Source organism: Ovis aries, chromosome 24, assembly GCF_016772045.2.
Source record: "Ovis aries strain OAR_USU_Benz2616 breed Rambouillet chromosome 24, ARS-UI_Ramb_v3.0, whole genome shotgun sequence".
NCBI lineage: Eukaryota > Metazoa > Chordata > Mammalia > Artiodactyla > Bovidae > Ovis > Ovis aries.
Window position 1 is genome coordinate 37,009,383 of NC_056077.1, and position 27,058 is coordinate 37,036,440.

The 27,058-nt window shown below is 40.7% G+C and overlaps 1 protein-coding gene across 1 annotated transcript in view; it reads right to left on the bottom strand.

Annotated features, from left to right (window-relative positions):
* Positions 1–6,176: 6,176 nt before the first annotated feature.
* Positions 6,177–27,058, bottom strand: part of LOC101110202 (cytochrome P450 3A24-like) — a 59,960-nt gene continuing 39,078 nt past the window's right edge. Inside the window, exons 8-13 of the mRNA XM_004021036.5 lie at positions 23,298–23,425; positions 22,149–22,215; positions 15,702–15,862; positions 12,286–12,512; positions 9,774–9,936; positions 6,177–6,385 (exon numbers count right to left, since the gene is read on the bottom strand). Of these exons, the coding sequence (XP_004021085.2) occupies positions 6,290–6,385; positions 9,774–9,936; positions 12,286–12,512; positions 15,702–15,862; positions 22,149–22,215; positions 23,298–23,425 (842 nt within the window). The 3' untranslated portion in view covers positions 6,177–6,289. The remainder of the gene's footprint in view (positions 6,386–9,773; positions 9,937–12,285; positions 12,513–15,701; positions 15,863–22,148; positions 22,216–23,297; positions 23,426–27,058) is intronic.

Sequence of the window (27,058 nt, forward strand, 5' to 3'; positions counted from 1 at the left end):
ACGTCCTCTAGTTCCAGCGCGCTCCCATTCCACCAGAGGGCACTCCTGAGCCCATAAGCAGCTCCTCCCCACTCTGTCCTCTCCCAGCCCCTGGCCACCACTCATGCACATTCTGACTTCATGGATTTGCCTCTTCCAAATGCTTCCTATAAATGGAATCACGTAATGTGTGGTCTCTTTCATTTACATGTTTTTAAAGTTAATCTCTCTTGTACCATGTATTAGTATTTCATATCTTTGATAACTGAAGAAACAACTATTGTATGGATATATCACAATCTGTTTATCCATTCATCCACTGGTTTGCCTTTTTCTGCCCTTTAGCTTTTGTGAAGAGTGCTGTTACGAACATGCAGGTGTATGTATTTGTTTGAGAAATTGTGTTCAGTTCTCTTAGGCATCTACCCAGGAGTGCAGTTGTGCAGTCATACAACTAATAGCACAGTCCATAATTCTATGCTTAAATACCTGAGGAGCTGCCAAACTGTTCCACAGAGCTGCTGTACCTTTACATCCCCACTAACAATAGATGCTACTGCTGCTGCTGCTAAGTCACTTCAGTCATGTCCGACTCTGTGCGACCCCGCAGATGGCAGCCCAGCAGGCTCCCCCGTCCCTGGGATTCTCCAGGCAAGAACACTGGAGTGGGTTACCATTTCCTTCTCCAATGCATGAAAGTGAAAAGTGGAAGGGGAGTCGCTCAGTGGTGTCTGACTCCTTGAGACCCCATGGACTGCAGCCCACCAGGCTCCTCCGTCCATGGGATTTTCCAGGCAAGAGCACTGGAGCTGGGTGTCATTGCCTTCTCCAGCAATAGACGAAGGTTCCACATTCCCTCTACATTGTCACCAACACTTTTGTTTTCCCTTTTTTTTTTAACATAAGCATGTTAGTGGTTGTGACATAGTAAAATTTCTGGGATTTTGACTTTTTGTAACAATGTTAGTTAATAATCTGAGAATTTGCCAGAGGCAGAGAGGGCAAATGAAGGGTGTGGCTGGGAACCTGGTCCATCAGGTCCCGGAGGCTTCTCTGGGCTCCGGGACACCTATTCTCTGTACTGTGTACACAGCTGCCTAGAAGGCATCCACAGAGTGTGACTGATGTGCAGGCTGTGGGCGGATTATTTAAACCTGCTCAGTTGCTTAATCTGTAGAATGAGGGTTAATAATTACGTCTTTCCCTTCCTATAGGAGCTCAGTCAGACCAGACCCTGATCCATGACCTGAGGGGCTTGGGGCCTAAACCTGCAGGTCAGAGTCCTGGTGTCACTGGGGGACGAGAACATGTGACCTTGCCCATCACACGCCTGTTCCTTAGCAAACCCTCTAGAAATGTTCACTCACAAGAGCTCATATGAATTCAAGGAGTAGCCAAAAAGGACAAGCATTATAGAGTAAGCAAGGTTAGGAACTGTGTTGTTTGTTAGCAAAAGGAGACATGAGTTCAAGTTGTAGTTGAAAAATTAATTTTAAAAAAAGGCTGGGAGTTTTCTGACTCTGAATCTTCACCTTTTTCATTCTTATTGACTGTGTTTAAATGTCTCCTTTCCCCTCTGCTGTGTGAGGGGCTGCTGAGTCATAAACATTTGGATTATTATTTCCTGGATCGGGGCTGGGCAGGTCTGTCCAGCTGTATGAGCTCAGGTCCCTGAGCAGGACTCCAGCGGCAGATTCTCCACCCACCACACAGACGCATGGATCTATCTGCATCTACCTGTCATCTCTCCATCTATATCAGCTGTCTATCTGTAGTGCATCATCCAACTAACTAGCTGTCATCTGTCTACAAAGAAAAGCAGGATGTTCACTGATACATGCAGTTCCAGTCTCTGGCTCCGCGGGGTTTCTGCTGTTTTCCCCTTTCCTGGGCCAGGGACTCACTTCTCTGACAGGGAGAAACCTGTCTTCTGTTGTCCGTTGCTGCTGTTGAATAGCTCAGTTGTGTCTGACTCTCTGTGACCACATGGACTGCAGCATACCAGACTTCCGTGTCATTTACCATCTTTGGGAGTTTGCTCAAACTCATGTCCATTGAGATGGTGATACCATCCAACCATCTTATCCTCTGTTGTCCCCTTCTCCTCTTGCCTTCAATCTTTCCCAGCATCAGGGTCTTTTCCAGTGAGTGGGCTCTGGGCGTCAGGTGGCCAAAGTATTGGAGCTTCAGCTTCAGCATCAGTCCTTCCACTAAATATTCAGGGTTGATTTCCTTTAGGATTGACTGGTTTGATCTTCTTGCTCTGCAAGGGACTCTCAGGAGTCTTCTCCGGCACCACAGTGCAAAGCCATCAATTCTTCGGCCCTCAGCCTTTGTTATTCTCCAGCTCTCACATCCATACATGATTACTGGGAAAACCATAGCTTTGACTAGATGAAGCTTTGTTGCCAAAGCCATGCCTCTGCTTTTTAAAATGTTGTCTAGGTTTGTTGTAGCTTTTCTTCCAAGGAGAAAACGTCTTTTAATTTCATGGATGCAGTCACCATCTGCAGTGATTTTGGAGTATACACCTGTGGCGGATTCATGTTGGTGTATGGCAAAACCAATACAATATTGTAAAAAAAAAAATAATAATAATAAATAAAATTAAAAAATAAAAAAAGATAGGAAATAAAGTATCCACTATTTCCATTGTTTCTCTATCTATTTGCCACGAGGTGATGGGACAGATGCCATGATCTTGGCTTTTTGAATGTTGAGTTTTAAGCCAGCTTTTTCACTCTCCTCTTTCACCTTCATCAAGAGGCTCTTTAGTTCCTCTTCACTTTCTGCCATAAGGGTGGTGTCATCTGCATATCTGAGGTTATTGATATTTCTCCCGGCAATCTTGATTTCAGCTTGTGTTTCTTCCGGCCTGGCATTGCACATGATGTAGTCTACATATAAGTTAAATAAGCAGGGTGACGATATACAGCCCTGACATAATCCTTTCTCAATTTTGAACCAGCCCATTGTTCCATGTATGGTTTTAACTGTGGCTTCTTGACTTGCATACAGATTTCTCAGGGAGCAGGTAAAGTGGTTTGGTATTCCCATCTCTTGAAGAATTTTCCACAGTTCCTTGTGATCTACACAGTCAAACACTTTAGTGTACTCAATGAAGCCAAAGTAGATGTTTTTCTGGGATTCTCAAGCTTTTTCTGTGATCCAACGGATGTTGGCAATTTGATCTCTGGTTCCTCTGCCTCTTCTAAACCCAGCTTGTATATCTGGAAGTTCTTGGTTCACATACTGTTGAAGTCTAGCTTGAAGAATTTTGAGCATTATTTTCCTAGCATGCGGAATGAGTGCAATTGTGTGGTAGTTTGAACATTCTTTGGCATTGCTCTTCTTTGGGGTTGGGATGAAACACTTTTTCCAGTCTTATGGCCACTGCTGAGTTTTCCAAATTTGCTGGCATGTTGAGCACAGCACTTTCACAGCATCATCTTTTAAGATTTGAAATAACTCAGCTGGAATTCCGTCAGCTCCACTAGCTTTGTTTGTAGTGATGCTTCCTAAGGCCTACTTGCGACTTCACACCTCAGGATGTCTGGCTTAGGTGAGTGATAAAACCATCGTGCTTATCTGGGTCATGAAGATCTTTTTTGTATAGCTCTTCTGTGTATTTTGTTACCTCTTCTTAATATCTTCTGTTTCTATTAGGTCCATACCATTTCTGTCCTTTATTTTGCCTATCTTTGCATGAAATATTCCCTTGGTATCTCTAATTTTCTTGAAGAGGTCTCTTGTCTTTCCCATTCTATTTTTTCTCCTATTTCTTTGCATTGTTCACTTAAAAAGCATTTCTTATCTCTCCTTGCTATTCTCTGGAAATCTGCATTAAGATGGGTATTGGGTATATCTTTCTTTTTCCCCCTTGCCTTTTGCTTCTTTTTCCTCAGCTATTTTGTAAAGCCTCCTCAGACAACCATTTTGCCTTTTTACATTTCTTTTTCTTGGGGATGGTTTTGATCACTGCCTCCTGTACAATGTTACAAACCTTGGTCCATAGTTCTTCAGGCACTCTATCAGATCTAATCCCTTGAATCTACTTGTCACTTCCATTGTATAATCAAAAAGGATTTGATTTAGGTAATACCTGAATGGCCTAGTGGTTTTCCCTACGTTCTTCAATTTAAGTCTGAATTTGGCAATAAGGAGTTCATGATCTGAGCCACAATCAGCTTCCAGTCTTGTTTTTGCTGACTGTATAGAGCTTCTCCATCTTTGGCTACAAAGAATATAGTCAATCTGATTTTAATATTGACCATCTGGTGATGTCCACGTGTAGAGTCGTCTCTCCTGTTGTTGGAAAAGGGTCTTTGCTGTGAACAGTGGGTTCTCTTGGTAAAACTTTGTCAGACTTTGTCCTGCTTCATTTTGTACTCCAAGGCTAAACTTGCCTGTTACTCCAGATATGTCCTGACCTTCTAATTTTGCATTCCAGTCCCCTATGATGAAAAGGACTGGTGTTTTGGAATTCTTTCTAGGTCTAGTCTTATAGGTCTTCATAGAACATTCAACTTCTTTGGCATTAGTGGTTGGGTCAGAGACTTGGATTACTGTGATACTGAATGGTTTGCCTTGGAAATAAACTGAAATAATTCCACCGTTTTTGAGATTTTACCAAAGTACTGCATTTTGGACTCTTCTGTTGACTATGATGGCTATTTCATTTCTTCTAAGGCATTCTTGCCCACAGTAGTAGATACAATGATCATCTGAATTAAATTTGCCCATTCCTGTCTGTTTTAGTTCACTGATTCCTAAAATGTTGATGTTCACTCTTGCCATTTCCTGTTTGACCGCTTTCAATTTACCTTGATTCATGGATCTAACAATCCAGGTTCCTATGCAATATTGTTCTTTATACCATTGGACTTTACTTCCACCACCAAACACATACACAACTGGGTGTTATTTCTGCTTTTGCTCAGCCTCTTCATTCCTTCTGGAGCTATTTGCTCTTCTATAGTAGCATTATCCATAATATATTTATTTACTCGATCAATCCCCCTTTATGTAGCTATTGCCACTCAAACCCCTTTCTACTCATGGTGCCCTCCTCATCCTCCTCGGACCTCCACACCCTCTTTAGGCTCTGGCTGCCCTGGCCAGGCCGCTCTTCAGGGTGGACACTCCTTTCTCCTAGCCTATGTTCCCACACCCATGCCAGGCTGCTGTTTCTGTGGATACTTTCCCCACTCTATGCAGTCTCCAACTCGGAGCCACTGAGCCCCCCTTCTTGGCCCACACCCTGGAGGTTAAGGCTGTCAGCCTTCTGTGTGCCCCCTAATGGCTTTAGGACTGGACTATCCAGGAAATCCCTAGCAAGGAAGGGGTTGTGGATGGGAGGGGCAGAAAAGGGGAAGGAAGGGCTGTGTGCAGCTTCTGATATCAACTGAAACTGACCAGTGGCTGTAGCCTTTCTCTCCAATCAACTGACCAATCAACCATCTTATATTCCATGTTCATTGTGTTAAGACAGTTGGGAGTTGAGGGTGGAAAACAAAGACGCTTCAAAAAAAAATCTGTTTCCTGCCTTCCAGAAATATCAGGGGAGATGAGATGAAAATTGTTAATCAAAGCTAATAGTATACATGTATCTGTTGTTATATAAAATATGAGCTCAAAAAACATAGATTTAAACTATGAACATACTCTGTAAGAAATGGGCAAAATCACTGTGGATTAATTCTTACCTATGTAATACATCAAAGAGCAGTTTTGAAAAAGGTCCCACCCACCAGGGATTGTGATGGTCAAAAGTATTTAGTCACTGGCTCTCCCTGATTCCATTGTACACATTCCCCCTAAAGGGCAGGATGTATTAAAAGTATCAAATAATACTTTTGTAAAGAGTTGTTTATAGAGCTGCTCAATAGAATATTTGATTTGGAATATATAAAATAAAACCTGTGATATAGAAATAAATGTCAGAACTTCAGTCACCACAATAATTCTTGTTTTCATTAATTTGCTGATAAAACTGTTGAGACATTCTCTTTCTTGATCAGTGCTCTGGAGTAGATGTTACTAATTGCAGGTGGGTGGAGATGGTCCTTTGAGAATCAGATAAGCTGAGTGTACATACCCAGCCCTCATTAGTCACCTCTTTCATGTTACACAGTATATAAAAACACAGACACTGAGAAAGCTAAACAAATGTGTAGATACCCTAGTCATCCAGCAAGTACAATAGAAGAAGCCCATCTTTATTTCTGAGTTTTACCACAAAGTAAATCAAGTCCCCTGAAATTCTGGGACACAGCTCCTTGAAGAACAAAGCTCAGGTCTTTAGGGAAAGTCAGGCTCCACTTATGGTTCCATCTCTGAGCACAACCTTTAGAACAACAGGTTTTTCCGGTCTTAAAAGTCCTTGGCTGCTTATCTTCAAGGGGATCTGCAACAGTTCAGAGAACCAATGAATGAAGCACCGCCAACAAGAGAAGCCAAGTAGACGATGCATTTCAGACAATAACACTTTACAGCAATATACAAGCTACTTGTAGCATCGTGTATTTTTTTATTTTTTTTTTAAACTACCAATTCAATGTGTTCAACAGCTATAGGGAGGGGCAAGCTGCCAATATTTCCTTGATTCAATTTTAATACATTATGACTTTCAGAAAATTGGTCTGTTTAACGTGTTATAAAATATATGGGCACAAAGTCATTTCTAGTACTCCCTTATTATTCACTTAAAATTTTTTAAAATTCCAATTTATTGAGATATAAATGATTTATGGTATAAATATTTGACTTACATATATAATGAAATTACAGCCACAATAAGTTTAGTTAACATCCATCAACTCATAGAGATAGAAAAATAAAAAATAATATTTTTCTCTCATGAGCACTTTTAGGATCTATTCTCTTCTACTACATAAAAATGTCTATAATTTTACGTTAAAATTTATGCTTAAAATTTTATATTTTTATTTTAATTGTATTAAAAATGTCTACAAACTATAATCATCACATTTTATGTGACATCCCTGTACTTATTTATCTATAACCAGAAGTTTGTACCTTTTGATCACTTGCATCCAGTTTCCCTTCTTTATCTTTGATTCTCTGTACTTACTCCATAAGTTATGTCAAGACTAGATAGTGAAAGCATTCATTCATCATTCACTGCACAAAAATATCGACTGAGCACTATGCCTATGAAGCATTATGCCTGTTTTTTAAAACATCCCCTGGTTCCAAGTGCAGGGCAAAGGGTGAAGTTCTGATAACCTACAGTGTTCTGTCTGAGATTTTTAGCCCCTTTCCCAGTCACTCCTTCTGGGTTGGGGAACCAACAGAGTGACCTTCTAACCTCAGCTGACTGAAGGACAAGCAAGGAGCTGTGGAGGGAGAAGCCCCAGCCCATGGGGGATTGGGTGGAGCTTGCAGGGGCATCTTCCCTTCCCAGGGGTGCCCGAGGCCCCCTTTCTCTCAGGGCTGAGTCCCCTGTGTGTGTACACTTACAGGACGCCCACACAGATGCCTGCAAGTGAAATGGAAACATCTTTATCCTCCTCTTCCCTGAGAAAGACTTCCCTGGTGGCTCAGATGGTAAAGCATCTGCCTACAATGCGGGAGACCCAGGTTCAATCCCTGAGTTGGGAAGATCCTCTGGAGAAGGAAATAGCAACCCACTCCAATACTCTTGCCTGGATAATCCCATGGATGGAGGAGTGTTGTAGGCTACAGTCCATGGGGTCGCAAAGTGTCGGACACGACTGAGCAACTTCACTTTCACTTTCCCTGAGAAAGCTACTCAAAGGGAGGAGCTGCTTATTAAATGTATGACTCCTAGAAATAAGCCTTATTTTAGGGCCATGCTTGAGATGAATCAATGCCAATTGTTCTGTGTGTGCCTCAGAGAGTGATTCCAGGTCTTGCTACAACTGCAACAAATTGTTATTTTAAACTTTCAAACATTTACCCTCCTACACTGTTGGTGGGAATGCAAACTAGTACAGCCACTATGGAGAACAGTGTGGAGATTCCTTAAAAAATTGCAAATAGAACTACCTTATGACCCAGCAATCCCACTGCTGGGCATACACACCGAGGAAACCAGAATTGAAAGAGACACATGTACCCCAATGTTCATCGCAGCACTGTTTATAATAGCCAGGACATGGAAACAACCTAGATGTCCATCAGCAGATGAATGGATAAGAAAGCTGTGGTACATATACACAATGGAGTATTACTCAGCTGTTAAAAAGAATTCATTTGAATCAGTTCTGATGAGATGGATGAAACTGGAGCCGATTATACAGAGTGAAGTAAGCCAGAAAGAAAAACACCAATACAGTATACTAACACATATATATGGAATTTAGACAGATGGCAATGACGACCCTGTATGCAAGACAGCAAAAAAGACACAGATGTGTATAATGGACTTTTGGACTCAGAGGGAGAGGGAGAGGGTGGGATGATTTGGGAGAATGGCATTCTAACATGTATACTATCATGTAAGAATCGAATTGCCAGTCTATGTCTGACACAGGATACAGCATGCTTGGGGCTGGTGCATGGGGATGACCCACAGAGATGTTATGGGGAGGGAGGTGGGTGGGGGGTTCATGTTTGGGAACGCATGTAAGAATTAAAGATTTTAAAATTAAAAAAAAATAGTACAGTATTATAAAGTAAAATAAAGTTAAAAAAAAATAAAAAAAAAGAAACAAACTTTCAAACAGTATGCATTTTCCCTGCAGACAGACACACAGACACACATAAAACAAGCAAGAACACAAATGACATTTGATAAATTTTAAAATTCAAACTTCCACAAAATTCCATATTTGTGTCCAAGAGCTCTGATCAACTGCAAGTCACTCCTTAAACATTTGCCCAATGACGTCAAGACACCACTGAGCGTTTATGAAAGCAATAAAATGAGGGGACAGAGTTGAAGACCTTCTTAGGTATAAAGGAAATAAAGGAACCAAGCTGGCTGGTTCAGGGTCAAAGTATTGCTAGGTGGTAGGACCCATGACGCCAGCCTGTGATACCTGTACACACAGCAGAGGGGGCAGTGGGCTCTGGCCTGGATGCGCAGGCTGCATGGAGGGACTCAGGACTGAACTGGAACTCGAAGGGGGAGGATGGACTGTAGGGTGGACAGGAAGGACACACAGTCATTCTGAGAATGCAAAGGGAGCCCAGCTGGATGGCAGCAGGATCCCTGGCAGGTGAGGGGCTGTGGGAGCCCTTCCCATCCGGCAGAAATGCTTTCACTCAGGGATCACTGTGGCTGCACAGAAGGATCAGTGGGGGTGCCCTCAATGCCACACTCTGGGGAAATTATTTTAGAGAGTCTGAGGTGACCTCGGCATAGGGATATTGGTCCCCAGTAATTTACTTCTTTATACAAACAGTGGCTGAGAATCGCTGTCAGGAGAGCTTCTGTAAGTTCCCATGGAGAAGGGCATCAGTGAAAAATCATGACATGGTCATCTCTGCTCTCACAACTTTGTACGACATTTTCCTCCCTTCTAGTGGACGTGACACCAAATTGTAAAAGTTGCTCACGTTCACTGGACTTGGTGTAGTCATGTCGTGCTATTGCACCGACTCTAGATGACCTTTACAGTTGGGTCTTTATGAAGACTTAGCCCTCCAAGGCTGGTTGACAATCAAAGGTCACAGATGGCTTCAAACAGATTCTCTGTCTCTAAACTAAATTGTTGTTTGAATAGATCACAATCTTATAGACACAGAGAGATACATCTCACTTAAAAAAATTCTCAGTAAAACGCTATGCAGAGTGAACTGCTAACCTGTGTTTCTTTACAAGGTTTGAAGGAGAAGTTCTGCAGGACTCTGACGACAGCAAGTTTCATGTTCATGATAGCAAACCTCATGCCAATGCAGTTTCGGGGTCCAGTTCCAAAAGGCAGGTAGACGTAAGGATTTATGTTGTCCTTGTTCTTCTTACTGAACCTGGATCCACAACCGTAGATGAAAAAGTCAATGGAACAGAAAAGTCACAGAAATTCCAGGTCTGAGGTTTTAACTTAAACCCTCAACCAGTAGCATAAGGGAGACTCCTGTGGGCAGATGACTGAATCCTGCTGTGGTGATTTTGCTGTGAGAAAGGTAAGCCCCAGGGCCTTCCCATTTTCCAGACCCCACAGGAGAGTTCAGTCCTGGCGAGCAGATGAGATGAAGGATGTTTAAAGAAAATGCATCTTTAAATATGAAATTTACATTCAGATTGGTGACATGCTCAGGCTCTGAAAGACAGGCAATGAGAATGATTGTAGGAAGAGTGGGTTCCTGCCTCCACGAACACTAACATTGGTCATGTGCTCAGAGACGAAGGAAGCAGGAGAAAAGTCTCTGAACATTTTAATTGTTAGTTTTCAATTGCTTCCCCTTCCCCTCCTCTTGTGTATGTGTGTCTCTTCCTCTCACATACAGAGAATGTTGAGGTCAGTAGATTTATGTGGGCATATGACTCTACTCTGGTTCAATCACTGATTTCTGTGTCTGTCATTTCCACAAACCTTTAAAGTCCTTGATGGTTAGACCTCTGCTCAATTCAAATTTGACTCCTTAATATTTGAATATATTAAGGAAATATGTGGATTTGGGGTAAGTAATAATGGCATTGTGGTTCTGTGTATTTTAAAGAGTCCCTATTTTGGAGACTACTCTGGACTATTTACAGACAATGTGATTTCAGATGCATGGAGAATTAGTCGAAGGGCATCATGTGAGTCGTGCAGACCTGGCTGATGGCTGTTGAGCAGGGAATGGACACAAACGGATACATTAAACATGATTCATAGACATTTGCCTATAGAATATATAGTGTATATGTTCAAAACTCTTAATAATAGGCTTTAACATTTGGATTTCTCACTCCCTGGCCCAGTCCCTGCCAGGTGAGCACTATCTCTCTGCATGATGGCTGAATGAATCAAAGGGAAGTACAGTGAGTGGTCTCTGATTTCAGGTTTCTGAGGTTGCAGGAGGGGGAGCTACTGAACTCTAGAGAGACACTGAGGTTCGCTGGTCCAGGACGGAGGACTTGGTGGACTCTGAGTCTTCTTTCAACAATGTTACATGTACAGGTTATGCTAGCACTAAGGACACCGGGGTGAAGAAGACACAGTCCCTGCCATCAGGGAGCTTATAGTCAGGGGCTCATAAAGGGCTAGATCCCAGCTAGGGTGCTAAAATCTTCAATCAAATTTTGCTCACCATAAAATAAATGGGAGAGCATCAGCTCTTTCCAGAGTCCAATCTGTGCCCAAACCAGATCCTGACTCTGAATTCCCAGAAGACAATATTAACCCCTCCAAGGAGAAAGTCTAGATGTCTAGAGACCAGAGGACTTCTCTCCGAAAGGTCACCAAACACTGAGGCAGAAGGGAGCTGCTCAGGTCTGCAGCCACAGACTGAATGAGGGCACCTGTGTCTCCATCCTCACTGAGGCTGCTGGAATCACCTGGGATGAGACCGCTAGGTCCTCAGCCTACAGTCCCACAATAATAATAGAGGAAACAGTAGCCAATGTTTAAAGCAATGGAAATATGGGAATGTTGGTGATGAATTCAAAGAACTAAGGAGAACAGACAGACAGACTTTAAGGAATAAAAACCAATGCAACTAAAATAATATAGCTGTTAAGTAAATTATAGCAGATGCAAGATATATAAATATATTTTAAAAACATAGAATGTTGTTTATAATTTACTGTTAAATAAAGAAAGCAATTGAAAATCAGACTATATGTAATGCCATTCCAAGTTTTAACAGTGGGTATACGCATAGAAAAATGTCCACAGGATTTACATTTCACTATTAGTGAGACCTATCTTAAGTTATTGGGCTTCCAGGGTGGCTCAATGGTAAAAAATCCACTTGCCAATGCACAAGATATGGGTTCAATCCCTGGGTCAGGAATATCTCCTAGAGAAGAAAATGGCAACCCACTCCAGTATTCTTGCCTGGAAAATCCCACAGACAGAGGAGCCTGGTGGGACACAGTCCATGAGGTTTCAAAGAGTCAGACACAACTTAGTGTCTAAACAACAGCAAAGCTTAAGGTGTTGAGAGTGTACAGAGCTAAATACTTTTGCTCTAGTTCACGGTTGGTAAAATTTTTAATTTTAATTATTATTTAATCAAATAATATTCTTGGAATACGAAAAGACATTTAACAATAAAAAGGTATAAAATAAAGCAATTATATAGTCACACATTTGTTATCCATAATGAGAGTCGTTAGAATACGCTCTGAGCAACTAGATCAGGAGGGTCCCCTTCCCTGGGGTCTTGTACCTTTCAGGACGGAACTCCTCAGGCTCTGGCCAGAGCTGTGGGTCTCTGTGAAGCACGGAGATTGGCACCATCACTGTTGTCCCTTTGGGAATGGACACCCCATGGATTTCCACATCCTTCTTACAGAACCTATCAAGTCTAACAGCAATTGGAAACAATCTGAGAGTTTCATTCACCACCATGTCAAGATACTCCATCTGTGCCAGGACATCGTAGGTTGGAGGCGCCTAGGAAGAAAGAAATAGATTTTGATAAATTAAGATATCAGATCAACCTTCAACTCCATCTATGTAGGCCTATTGAAATGTTAGGAACTCCAGGGGATAATTTAAATTGGTAAAGAACGTTAGCATTTAGAGACATTTTACATGTCATTTGACCTCTCAGCGCCCCTTGAGATGGGCAGTAGTCATGGCAATGGAAGAACATTGGAACAGGTCTCTAAATAGTTTGTGAAACACCACAGGTTATCGTGGAGCATATCTTTTCTCTCATGAGAACAAATGTGACCAAGGGTTAGGACCCTTACTCTTAAGTGAAATGGGCCACAGTCAGTTTCTTTTCCAAAGTGAGGCCACACATCTCTACCAAGGAAAGAGCGTATAACAGAGCAAATCCCCTATTCAACGTGAAGGCTCTTAGTTGAAGACTCCTGACCGCTCATTCTCTTCATTATACACATACAGTCTGGAAACAATATATGAAAACTCCATAAATAATTGGGGAGAAACAAGTTCCTTTCTAAACCAAATCCGCAAATGAAGAGTATGGATGAGAACACAATTTCAGATGCAGGGAGGTTACAAGAGGATCAGAACCCCACCGTCTGCTGCTAGAAGGGTCCCTATTATCCCTACAAGTGTGACCCTAAGGTCTGAAGGTCTAAACAAGCAACTCCAGCTCCATGGTCCAGCTATCTGCACGCCACAAAGAACTCTGGTTTGGGCTGAGATCTGAGACCAGTGGGGGTGATACATGGCTGTCACGTGGGGTTATATTTAAGGAGAAACACTGTAGAGGGTAAGAGTGGCTCAGGAGCCAACACCCCGGATCACAGCTTGACTAGATCAGCACCACGCACACGACTAGTGCCTGGAAGTATCTCATCTCCCCGTAGCTCAGGTTTCTCATACGTTACATGGAGACAGATGGAGCTGACCCTCCAGAGGGTAGCGTGGCAGAGACACTCACTGCTCACCCAGCATCCATGTAGTCCACATGTTTCCCAGCCCACTTGAAGTTATGGAAAACCAGCTTTGCCAACAGGCTGTGAACTGAGGCAATTATGTCAGTTCAGAGACAAATCAGTTGAAAACGCAGTAAGCAACTCTAGAGTTCCTTATTCCACAGAAGACAAGAAGGCCTTATGTTTCAGATAAGGCAATTATAAGATGGTAAATGCTCTGAGTCAGTTTTCCTGAGTGACTCTGTGAAGCAGAGCTGTCCACTCCATCCTCCACTAACAATCCATGTTCAGTGTGTACACGTGGGTGATGGAAAACTTTGCTATGAAAGCCCCTGAGATTCCAGGGCTTGTCTGTTACTGAGGCATAAGCTAGCCTCTCCTGACTAATAAAGAATTTCTTGAAAATTAAACACATTTTTAAATAGAAAGTATTTAGAACAGACATATAAAGTAAGAAGCACATATTAGCCAATAATACTAGTATTATTAGTATTCTTATAAAAGGAGAGAATGCAATGCCTTAGCTAGCCTTGGTCTGTTAGCAGCCTTTCAATCTTCTTGTAATCAAAAGAATCCCAATATGGGGTTTACCAGAGAAGAAAGTCATCTCTAATTTATGCAGGCCCTACAAAGTATTTGAAGGACCTAGGATTCGAAAGGACATAAGACTTGTCCAAAAGCAGTCAGATCTCATACTTGTGTCCTCTGCTTCCTACCGTATGTCCTTTCTTGTACAGCAAGCTTCACCTAGTCTAAAGTTTACACTGGGCAGCAGACTGAATTAATGGTCCCAATTCTCCACCATTATTTGTGTCCATTCCCTTCGCCATTACCTCTGTGATGCCCTCCCATCCTGACTCAGGTTGGTCAGGTGGCTCAGTGGTTTGAGCCAGTGGAATATTGCTATGTGTGATGCTAGCAGAGTTTTGAAAGTCACCCATAGGATTAGGCCTCTTGCTCATGACATCTACTGCTGCCCTGAGAAGCAGACAGGTAGAGACTGAGACACGTGAGGAGCATGTGTGGAGCCGAGTCAGTCCAACTGTTAGGGAAACACACTGACTGAAACCGCCCACCCTGGCCAGGTGCCGTAGTAATCGTTTGCATGAGTTGTTTTATGACAGAAGGTCCTGGTTAGGAACACAGAACTAATAAGCCACCACCAACTGGAACAGTTCAGAAAAGGTCAAAAGGAGACATCACATGTCCAACCACCTCCCAGAATCCTTCTCTCTGGCACCCATCTTGGCTGAATAAGGCATGTACCACCAGGAAGGACTGAGTCAGAATGATTGGCTAAAGACAACCCGGGAACTAATCCCATCACTGTAAAACCCGAGACTGCAAGACTGGCAGAGCTGTTCTCCTGGGTTCCCTTACCCTCCTGCTCTCCACCTGGGTGCCCTCTCCCAATAAAATCTCTTGCTTTGTTAGCACATGTATCTCCTCAGACAATTCATTTCTGAGTGTTAGACAAGAGCCCAGTTTTGGGCCCTGGAAGGGATCCCCTTTCCTGCAACACAACCACTTAGCTAAGGCCAGCCTAGCTCTGCCACAGACCACAGCCCAGACCACAGCAAGTCCAGCCAATATCAACAGATAACTATGCAGACACCATAAACTTGGGTAAACTCTGGGAGATAATGAGGGACAGGGAAGCCTGGCATGCTGCAGTCCATGGGGTCACAAAGAGTCCGACACAATGTGGTGCCTGAACAACAAATGCAGACACCAGAGAAATAAATTGTTCCTGCTAGATGCCACTGAAGTTCTGTGCATGTTACTTGGTATTATTCTGATAACTGATACCTCAAGACCAGCACTTTTTTCAAAGCACTTATATTGCTGTGAGTAGCGCGAAGTACTTATGTTCTCTCCCTTTGCTTTGTATCTTTTAGATCTTTCCTAAATGTGCTGTGTTCAATCCCAGTCTTCTGTGACTCTTTGCAATCCCATGAACTGTAGCCCACCAAGCTCCTCTGTCCATGGGATTTCTATGGCAAGAATACTGGATTGGGTTGCCATTTCCGACTCCAGGGGATCTTCTCAACGCACGTATCAAACCCACATCTCCTGCATTGGAAGAATTGGATTTTTTTTCCACTGCATCACCTGGGAAAGGAGGTAAATGATTTGATGCTTATGCTTTGGGCAGAAATCTCCTAAGAAGTGGTGAGAAGACAATCATGCTAAGGCTTCACCTTCCCCATCTCTGGGTATCATCACTCACCTTATTGGGGAAAGTCGCATCAATCTCCTCCTGCAGCTTCTGCTGGACATCAGGGTGAGTGGCCAAAATATACAGAAGGAAGGAAAGAGTACTGCTAGTGGTCTCATAGCCGGCAAAAATAAAGATAACACTTTGGGCTATGAGTTCTTGGTCAGAGAGAGCTAAAAAAAAAAAAAAAAAAAAAGACATTTTAGGTAAAGCACGGCATTGTAAAAACCATAGCTTAAATGATGAGACATTCCAGTGAAACTCCCAAACCCCCAGGGGAAATCATGTAAAAGTAATTCAGAATCAAACTGAGAGTGATTTCCACCCTGTGTCTCTCACAGAGCCAAGAAAAAGCCAAGAACTGTCTTGATCCAGTTTTTCCCAAGTCTCTACTATTTTTGGCCCTCTGTTCCTGCAATGCCACCCCCCACCAACACAGCTGGGTAATTTCAAGAGACAGCACTTCTGTCTAACGTCTACAGTATTATCATTGTGGCCTTTAGAGAACTGTAAAAGAACTTTAGCTCCAAGTAAAATGGAGCAGCATTTCCTTCTAGAATATTTCAAATTATTTTAGTTAAGGCACAGCTTGATTTTTTTTTTTGAAGGATACAATAATAAAGCTACATGGTCAGTTTAGTTCAATCGCTCAATCATGTCTGACTCTTTGCAACCCCATGGACTGCAGCACGCCACGCCTCCCTGTCCACCACCAACTCCTGGAGCTTGCTCAAACTCATGCCCATCGAGTCGGTGACTCCTGCCTTCAATCTTTCCCGGCATCAGGGTCTTTTCTAAAGAGTCAGTTCTTTGCATCAGGTGGCCAATTTATTGGAGCTTCAGCTTCAGCATCAGTCCTTCCAATGAATATTCAGGACTGATTTCCTTTGGGATGACTGGTTTGATCTCACTGCAGTCCAAGGGACTCTCAAGAGGCTTCTCCAACACCACAGTTCAAAAGCATCAGTTCTTCGGTGCTCAGCTTTCTTTATAGTCCAACTCTCACATCCATACATGACTACTGGAAAAAACACAGCTTTGACTAGATGGACCTTTGTTGGGAAAGTAATGTCTCTGCTTTTTAATATGCTGTCTAGGTTGGTCATAGCTTTTCTTCCAAGGTGCAAGCGTCTTTTAATTTCATGGCTGCAGTCACCATCTGCAGTGATTCTGGAGCCAAAGAAAATAAAGTCTCTCACTATTTCCATTGTTTCTATTTGCCATGAAGTGATGAGTCTAAATGTCATGATCTTCATTTTTTGAATGTTGAGTTTTAAGACAGCTTTTTCACTCCTCTTTTACTTTTTTCTAGAGGTTCTTTAGTTTCTCTTCACTTTCTGCCACAAGGGTGGTGTCACCTGCATATCTGAGGTTACTGAGATTCCTCCCAGCATATCCTGATTTCAGCTTATGCTTCATCCAGCCCGGCATTTCGCATGATGTACTCTGCATAAAAGTTAAATAAGCAGGGTGACAAAATACAGCTGTGATATACTCCTTTCTCAGTTTGGAACCAGTCTGTTGTTCCATGTCCAGTTCTAACTGTTGCTTCTTGACCTGCATACAGATTTCTCAGGAGACAGGTCAGGTGGTCTGGTAATTCCCATCTCTTTAAGAATTTTCCTCAGTTTGTTGTGATCCACACAGTCAAAGGCTTTGGTGTAATCAATAAAGCAGATGTTTTTCTGGGACTCTCTAGAGTTTTCTATGATCCAACAGATGATGGCAATTTGATTTCTGGTTCCTCTGCCCTTTCTAAATCCAGCTTGAACATCTGGAAGTTCACAATTCACGTACAGTTGAAGCCTGGCTTGGAGAATTTTGAGCATCACTTGGCTAGTATGTGAGATGAGTGTAATTGTGCGGTAGTTTGAGCATTCTTTTGCATTGCCTTTCTTTGGGATTGGAATGAAAACTGACCTTTTCCAGTCCTGTGGCCACTGCTGAGTTTTCCAAATTTGCTGGCATATTGAGTGTATCATTTTAATAGCATACTCTTTGAAGATTTGAAATAGCTCAACTGGAATTCTGTCATTTCCACTAGCTTTATTCATAGTGATGCTTCCTAAGGCCCACTTGATATCACACTCCAGGATGTCTGGTTCCTGGTGAGTGATCTCACCATCGTGGTTATCTGGGTCTAGAAAATCTTTTTTGTATAGTTCTTCGGTGTATTCTTGCCATCTCTTCTTAATATCTTCTTTTTTTTCTGTTAGGTCCATGCCATTTCTGTCCTTTATTGTGCCCATCTTTGCATAAAATATTCCCTCGTATCCCTAATTTTCTTGAAGAGATCTCTAGCCTTTCCCTTTCTATTGTTTTCCTCTATTTCAGTGTCATATCTTTTTGCTTTTTCATACTGTTAATGGAGTTCTCAAGGCAAGAATACTGAAGTGGTTTGCCATTCCCTTTTCCAGTCAGACCATATGGTCAGTTCAGTTCAGTTCAGTCACTCAGTGGTGTCTGACTCTTTGTGATCCCATGAACTGCAGCATTCCAGGCCTCCCTGTCCATCACTAACTTCCGGAGTTCACTCAAACTCACGTCCATCGGGTTGGTGATGCCATCCAGCCATCTCATCCTCTGTCGTCTGCTTCCCGTCCTGCCCCCAATCCCTCACAGCATCAGAGTCTCTTCCAATGAGTCAACTCTTCTCATGAGGTGGCCAAAGTATTGGAGTTTCAGCTTTAGCATCAGTCCTTCCAAAGTACACCCAGGACTGGTCTCCTTTAGGATGGACTGGTTGGATCTCCTTGCAGTCCAAGGGACTCTCAAGAGTCTTCTCCAACACCACAGTTCAAAAGCATCAATTCTTCAGTGCTCACCTTTCTTCACAGTCCAACTCTCACATCCATACATGACTACTGGAAAAACCATAGCCTTGACTAGATGGACCTTTGTTGGCAAAGTAATGTCTCTGCTTTTGAATATGCCGTCTAGGTTGGTCACAACTTTCCTTCCAAGGAGTAAGCATCTTTTAATTTCATGGCTGCTGTCACCATCTGCAGTGATTTTGGAGCCCCCCCAAAATAAAGTCTGACACTGTTTCCACTGTTTCCCCATCTATTTCCCATGAAGTGATGGGACCAGATGCCATGCTCTTCGTTTTCTGAATGTTGAGCTTTAAGCCAACTTTTTCACTCTCCTCTTTCACTTTCATCAAGAGGCTTTTAGTTCCTCTTCACTTTCTGCCATACGGGTGGTGTCATCTGCATATCTGAGGTTATTGATATTTCTCCCAGCAATCTTGATTCCAGCTTGTGCTTCTTCCAGCCCAGCGTTTCTCATGATGTACTCTGCATATAAGTTAAATAAGCAGGGTGACAATATGCAGCCTTGACGTACTCCTTTTCCTATCTGGAACCAGTCTGTTGTTCCATGTCCAGTTCTAACTGTTGCTTCCTGACCTGCATACAGATTTCTCAAGAGGCAGGTCAGGTGGTCTGGTATTCCCAACTCTTTCAGAATTTTCCACAGTTTATTGTGATCTACACAGTCAAAGGCTTTGGCATAGTCAATAAAGCAGAAGTAGATGTTTTTCTGGAACTCTCTTGCTTTTTCCAAGATCCAGCAGATGTTGGTAGTTTGATATCTGCCTTTTCTAAAACCAGCTTGAACATCTGGAAGTTCACAGTTCACATATTGCTGAAGCCTGGCTTGGAGAATTTTGAGCATTACTTTACTAGCGTGTGAGATGACTGCAATTGTGCAGTAGTTTGAGCATTCTTTGGCATTGTCTTTCTTTGGGATACCATATGGTAGGGGAAATTAAATTATATTTTATCAAAACTTGTTTAGAGGAACATAACAGTACAATATGGGCTACAGATAAACTCTTGGAACTGAAAGTGTGGTCCATGGACTAGCAGCATGAGCAGGATTTGGAAGCCTAATACAAATTCAGATTTTCAAATCCCATCCTAGAACTATGGATACAACATCTGAACATTCATGAGATGTGGAGATGCATGTGCACAATGTAGCCTGAGAAGCATGGATTATGCCCTTGAGAGGCATCAGGGAATACAAGACCTGGGGCACATGTCTTCAAGGGGATGTTCAAGATACATATAGAAGCTACGGAAATCAACAAAAATCTTGAAGAGTTGTGATGATCCTAGGCTAATCATTCGCATTAAAATAGCAAAAGAAAGAATGCATCCATGGAAAGATATAGCCCAATGTGAAAATTAGAAAAATAAGATCCAGAGAGTAGAATTAGCAATGCTGATTCATTCTAGCCTGAAGGTCATCCTCTAAGTACACATCCCCTCTCTCTGCACTTCTCTATGCTTATCAAACAGCCCTGTGATTATACACTAGTCTCCAATTTTATTTTCTCCAAAGAGACAAAGCATGCTCAGGCTCTCAGCTATTTGATGGGTGTAGTAGGACCTTTGTTACTTAGAGCACTCAACTCTATGTGGTACCTGTTCCAACCAAGAAATAAATAATAAAAGTAACATAAAATGAGTGTAATAAAGGTCTACAAGATTGTAGATGATGATATCTCCAATGATGATATCTGTGATGCTATTGCGGATAAATTCAACCATCAAATTTTTTCCCCAGTTAACATAAACTCCATAATACTCAAAGTTTAGAGTTGTGCTGTCTAATATGTGACTACTCAAATTTTAATTGATTAGAATGAAATACAATTTAGCATTCAGGTTCCTGGGGCACTGGCCACATGTCATGTCCTCAGGAGATACTGACATCTAGTGATTACTATATTGAACCGAACAGATAGAGATTATTTCCTTCATCACAGGAAGTTGTATTGAATCATGTACTTGAAGAAATGATAGATGATAATAGATAGATAGATAGAATGATAAAAGTAGGTGTCCACACAGTTATAGACATATTTAGAGTGTGCTGAAGTAGGTTTATACCTGCTTTCAAGAACCAGTTTTATAAAATTCCAGACTTTTGTGAGATGGTTATCAATCCATTGGTGGCTTCAAATTAACCATTTAGGAGTATTCATGTAATGGAATTAAAGCACACCAGGGTCTTTTTGTGAGTGAGAGAGAGCTGATTTGCATCAGTGTTTTGGAGTAGATACAGACTTTTTTTTTTTTTTTAATTTTTACATTACTGTGTAAAAATAGTTGATGTTCTGAAAATTGTCCACTGAGAGGATCTGGAAGCAAAACAAACAAACAAACAAACAAAAAAACGTGGTAACAATGAGCATTCCTAGAACCCAGATTTTGGATTCTAAACATCATTTCTCAGTAGACGGAACCTGAACTTCTTAGAGAAATGGCTTATTCCAGGGGAAATAGAACAGAAAGCTGGAATGCCTTGCATTAGGAAGTGAGGAAGTTCTTGGAAAATGACAAATGAAAAGGATACAGGATACTCTGTATACAACAGTGGTGGACACACATCATTATACATTTATCAAAAGCCATAAGAATGTACAATGCCAAGATTGGACCCAGGTGTGAACTATTGTCTTTGGGTGATAATAATGTATCAGTTTAGGTTCATTGATTATAACAAGTGTATCACTCCAGTATGGACTTCTGATTTGAGGAAGGCTATATATAGCTGGGGGGCAGAATGTATTCACTCAGTTTTGTTTTTTAATTTCTGCTAAAAAATAGCCTATTGAAAAAAATTTTCAGGAGAAAAAAGTAATATATATATATATAGGAGCCCACTTGAAAGAGCTCCAGTGGACAAACCTGAGAGAATTTGAAAATCAAAATGAAGAGTGATATGAGAGAGTAAGTTAGCTGTACACGAGATATACTGATATAAATAAATAAATGACTGGGGGAGAATGGAGAGCTCTCCCTATGAAAGAACATCAGCTCATAAATACAGAAGAATGATGGGTTTAGAAAGACATCATGTAATCATAATAACAACGGTTTCAGTCAAAAACCATTCATGAATAATAAAACCAGTGGGTGATGATTGGAAGAGGAACAGAATATTTACAGTCACAAAGGCTTCTCCCAGAAGTTATGTATTAATAACAAAGTGGGGTGGGAATTACACTTAACAGTAGAATAAGCTGGTGAACACAAGTTTAAAAGTATTCCAAGTTAAGGTCACTAACACTGGGGCAATGTGCCCCCTGAAGAATGAATGGATGAAGCCTTGATGCAAATATTCAGACAGAGGTTCTGACTTGGTGGTTCTGGAGGAGTCTGAGAACTGATATCGGAACCAAGCTCCCCAAAGGTTCAGCTGTAGTGATCCATTTCATAACTGACTTCTGGGCATGACATCCTTGTTATACTTGCCCTTTGAGCTCTGAATAGTTGTGCATGCAAACTTCTAGGAAGTACCATGGTCTACTCTTTTTTTCTGCACAAGTGTCTTTCTTCAATTTGGCCTAAATTCCCATCTGCCTGGAAAATTTCCTGCACATTTTCAGAACTGCCCCCTACCTGTGCATCTCCCCACTGTGGCCCCTCTGAAGCTCTCCTTGGTTACCTTTATGGTTGTCTGTTTCTTTGGAATTCTGGGAGTTAATCATCAGCTGAAGAAAGTCCACATGTGGCTGTAAGCAGAAAGAAATTTCTATGAAAGAAAGTTACTTGTGAAGTCATAGACAAATCAGGAGTGCAGTATTTAACCTCTTTCCTGAGAGTATGGCCCCTTAAAGAGCAGAAGTCTGATTAGTATTGCCTGAGTCCTCAGTGAACTAACATTCACCTACAGACCTTGGAAAACATGATGTTTCCCAGACAGAAACCCAGCCATCAATCCAACTGCTTTCTGGTCCTCACTCTCTGGTCCTCACCTTTGGTTTCTCTGTCTTTTGAAACAGCTTTTTTTTGCCAAAGAGTTGCCTGTTGTCTCTCCTGTCACACTTGTTTGCTCAGGAAAAGTCCATGATTTTGTTCCTTTTTTTCCTTCCAATTTTAATTCTTAATGAATGATCACACAAATTAATCCCCTCACATTTGCAAAGTTCATTGGCAGTGTTTTTGGAAGCATGTTCAATGCCTTGACCCTCTCAAAACCTTATACAATCTTCAGTGACATCTTGGGTACAAAACCCTTGTCCCCCTGACCTGCAGACATCCTTGTGCTGGCCTCCAGTCTTCATGGAGGCAAACCTGGGTTAATGAGCTTTCAGCCTCATGGCCCATGCCAGACTAGGAGAGGGCTCCAATTTAACACAGAAGTCTCTCCACCAACTGCCTAATGGGGCTTTCCATTCATTGCACAATCTATAAAATAGGAGTCTTGGAATCAAAGTGATTCTTTACCAGTATAACATATGGGAAAATTATAATATTGGTAAAATCATTCTCAAATAGTAATTGTTATCCTTTAACAGTTTATTGAATGGAGGTGATAAAACTTTTATCTCAACACTATTTATGCAATGACACACTAATATGCATGCCTACTATTAAATTTAAACATCCCTCTCTGGCTCATTTTCTTATTTCTTCCCCAGACTCCACCTTCCTCATCCCTCCAAAATGATATATTAATAACTTCTGAGTTCTAAAATCTATACTTCTCTACCTAATTTTTAAAAAAATGCAGAGAACTACACAAATCATATGTGTACAGGTTAACAAATTTTCAAAACATGAACACCCTCATGTAACCACCACCAGATTTTACCTTTTGATTATCTTTGAGGCGACTTTCTTTTATCCTTTTTACAGATTTTGTCAAAAAATTCAGAGCACTTTTTGGAAATACGGTGATATTTAATACTTCAAGGATTGGGATAATGAATGGAAAGAGTACTGTAGAGAGAAGATAAAAGAAAAGCACAGTAAAAATTCAAAAATTACACAGCAAGTATAATTTTCTCTATCGATCAGGAAAGATACCAGGGTCAGATACCAGAATCACTCCCTCTATGACCTTTGTTCAGACTTCCTAGCCAATGACTGAGCAAGGCCAAGTCCACTTACAGAGGCCATCACTATGGTAGTGAGATCAGTGGTCCCTTCTGACTTTTGGAATGATCAAGGAAACAGAATTACATTCCTGAACTTCATAGTCTTTAATCATTGGATTAGAGTCTCTTTGGATAAACCACACTAAAGTCTGCTACTCTAATTAACCATTTTCTGCAAAAAACAACTCAAGATATAAATAAAACAGTGTATGTCTTTCAATCACAATGGCATTAAATTAAAAATCAATAATAAAATTGGGAAACTCACAAATACATGGAAATTAAACAATACATGGAAATAAACAATGCACTCCTAAATAAACGAAGAGTAGTATACTATATCAAAAATACAACCAGAAATGACTTTGAGATAAATAAAAATGAAGCCATTACTTACCAAAATGAATGGGATATAGGAAAAACAGTGCTCATGGAAAAGTTTAAGGCTATAAATGTCTACTTTTAAAAAGAACAAAAGTCTCAAGTCATGAACCTAACTTCCCACCCTAACTCAGTGAAAGAAGAGCAAACTAAACCTAAAGCTAGAACAAAGAAGAAAGTAATAAAGACAAGAGCAGAAACGAATGAAATAGGGAATAAAAACAATACAAAAATTCAATGAAACCAAAAGCTGATTCTTTGAAAAGAACTTTTAAGCTAGATTGACCAAAAAATAAAAAAGAGAGAGGAAAAAAGCTCAAATGTCTAGCATCGTCACAACGGCAGAGGAGAAATTACTATTGACACTAAAGTGAGAAAGAGCATAATGGAATACAAGGAACAATGTTCATCAATAAATTAGATAAGTTAGAGGAAGTACACAAATTCCTTAAAAGACACGAAGTACAGAAACTAACTCAAAAAGAAACAGACAATCTGAATTTCTCTATTTTAAATGGTTGAACAGGAAGATTGATTCCTCTGATTCCATACTTCTTTCTCAACATTGCTTTGGCTATTCAGGGTCTTTTGTGTTTCCATACAAATTGTGAAATTATTTGTTCTAGTTCTGTGAAAAATATCATTGGTAGTTTGATAGGAATTGTGTTGAATCTATAGATTGCTTTGGGTAGTGTACTCATTTTTATTATATTGATTCTTCCAATCCAAGAATGTGGTATAGTTCTCCCTCTATTTGTGTCATCTCTGATTTCTCTCATCAGTGTTTTATAGTTTTCTGTATATCTCTTGTTTCTTTTGGTAAATTTATTCCTAAGTATTTCATTATTTTCATTGCAATGGTGAATGGGATTGTTTCCTTAATTTCTCTTTCTGATCTTTCATTGTTAGTGTATAGGAATGCAAGGGATTTCTTTTTTTTTTTCCAACATGAACATATATGCATTTATTTGTTGATTATAAAAATGAAAACCTGGAATTAAAATCTACACTTACAAATGTTATAACAGAGAACAATTAGCTGTATACAGGAATATTATAAAGCATGACTGATAATATTACTTCAGTAATAACGGTGTGGTCTTCTTGTAGTTTATGGAATAATGGTAGCGCCTAAGGTCCAGTCCTTTTAAAGTTTATTTTTCCTTTTTTTCTATAATTGTGCTTCTATTTCTTAATATACTACTGCTTCTGAGAGCTTTACCTGACAGCCATTAAAGATGATATAATTTAGTCTTCCACATTACTCTGAAACCTAAATTGGAAACAAATATTTCCTAAAAAGCAATTACATATTTCAGTGCTTATTATACTTGCTCTACATATATTATTAAAGTTGAGTGCTTTATGTTAGAGAAGTTAACCTGAAATCATTCTTAGTTAGACTCATCATTCTCTGTCCTTGTTAGAACAAGTAAAATGAAATGGTAGGAACATTAAGGGTGGAGCATTATTATTACATGTTTGGCAAACTATGAAAATTAACATTTGAAAAGTACTTCACTGTGTTGAGTTTTATTATTGTTTAGCTATAATAAAGGTGGAGATGTGAAAATATTCCAGATGGTTATATTTTTTTATTTTCTAAAAAATTAATTAATTTATTTTAATTAGAGGTTAATTAATGGCACCCCACTCCAGTACTCTTGCCTGGAAAATCCCCATGGATGGAGGAGACTGGTAGGCTGCAGTCCATGGGGTCACTAAGAGTCGGGCACTACTGAGCGACTTCCCTTTCACTTTTCACTTTCATGCGTTGGAGAAGGAAATGGCAACCCACTCCAGTGTTCTTGCCTGGAGAATCCCAGGGACGGGGGAGCCTGGTGGGCTGCCGTCTATGGGATCGCACAGAGTCAGACACGACTGAAGTGACTTAGCAGTAGCAGCACTTTACAATATTGTAGTGGTTTTTGCCATACATTGACATGAATCAGCCATGGGTGTACATGTGTTTCCCACCCTGAGCTCCCCACCCACCTCCCTCCCCATCCCACCCTCAGGATCATCCCAGTGGACCAGCCCTGAGCACCCTGTCTCATGTGTTGAACCTGGACTGGCGATCTGTTTCACATATGATAATATACATGTTTCATTGCTATTCTTTCAAATCATCCCACCCTCACCTTCTCCCACAGAGTCCAAAAGTCTGTTCTATACATTTGTGTCTCTTTTGCTGTCTCACATATAGGGTCATTGACACCATCTTTCTAAATTCCGTATGTATATGCATTAATATACTGTATTGGTGTTTTTCTTTCTGACTTACTTCACTCTGTCTAATAGGCTCCAGTTTCATCTACCTCACTAGAACTGATTCCAATACATTCTTTTTAATAGCTGAGTAATAGTAATGCAAGGGATTTCTGTGTATTAATTTTATATCCTGCAACTTTACTATATTCATTGATTAACTCTAGTACTTTTCTGATGGTATCTTTAGGGTTTTCTATGTAGAGGATGATGTCATCTGCCAACAGTGAGAGTTGTACTTTTTCTTTCCCAGTCTGGATTCCTTTTATCTCTTTTTCTCTGATTGCTGTTGCTAGGACTTTCAAAACTATGTTGAATAGTAGTGGTAAGAAGGGGAACCCTTGTCTTGTTCCTGATTTTAGAGGAAATGCTTTCAAAGCAATCTTGAGAAAGAAGAATGGAACTGGAGGAATCAACATTCCTGACTTCAAACTATACTACAAAGCTACAGTCATCAAGACAGTATGGTACTGGCACAAAGACAGAAATATAGATGAACTGAACAAAATAGAAAGTCTAGAGACAAATCCATGCACCTATAGACACATTATCCTTGACAAAGGAAACAAAAATATACAATGGAGAAAAGTCAGTCTCTTCAACAAGTGGTGCTGGGAAAACTGGTCAACTACATGTAAAAGAATGAAACTAGAACACTTTCTAACACTATACATAAAAATAAGATGGATTAAGCCTAGACCAGAAACTATAAAACTCCTAGAAGAAAACTCAGGCAGAACATACTCTGACATAAATCACATCAAGATCCTCTATGATCTACCTCCCAGAGTAATGGAAATAAAAACTAAAATAAATGAATGAGATT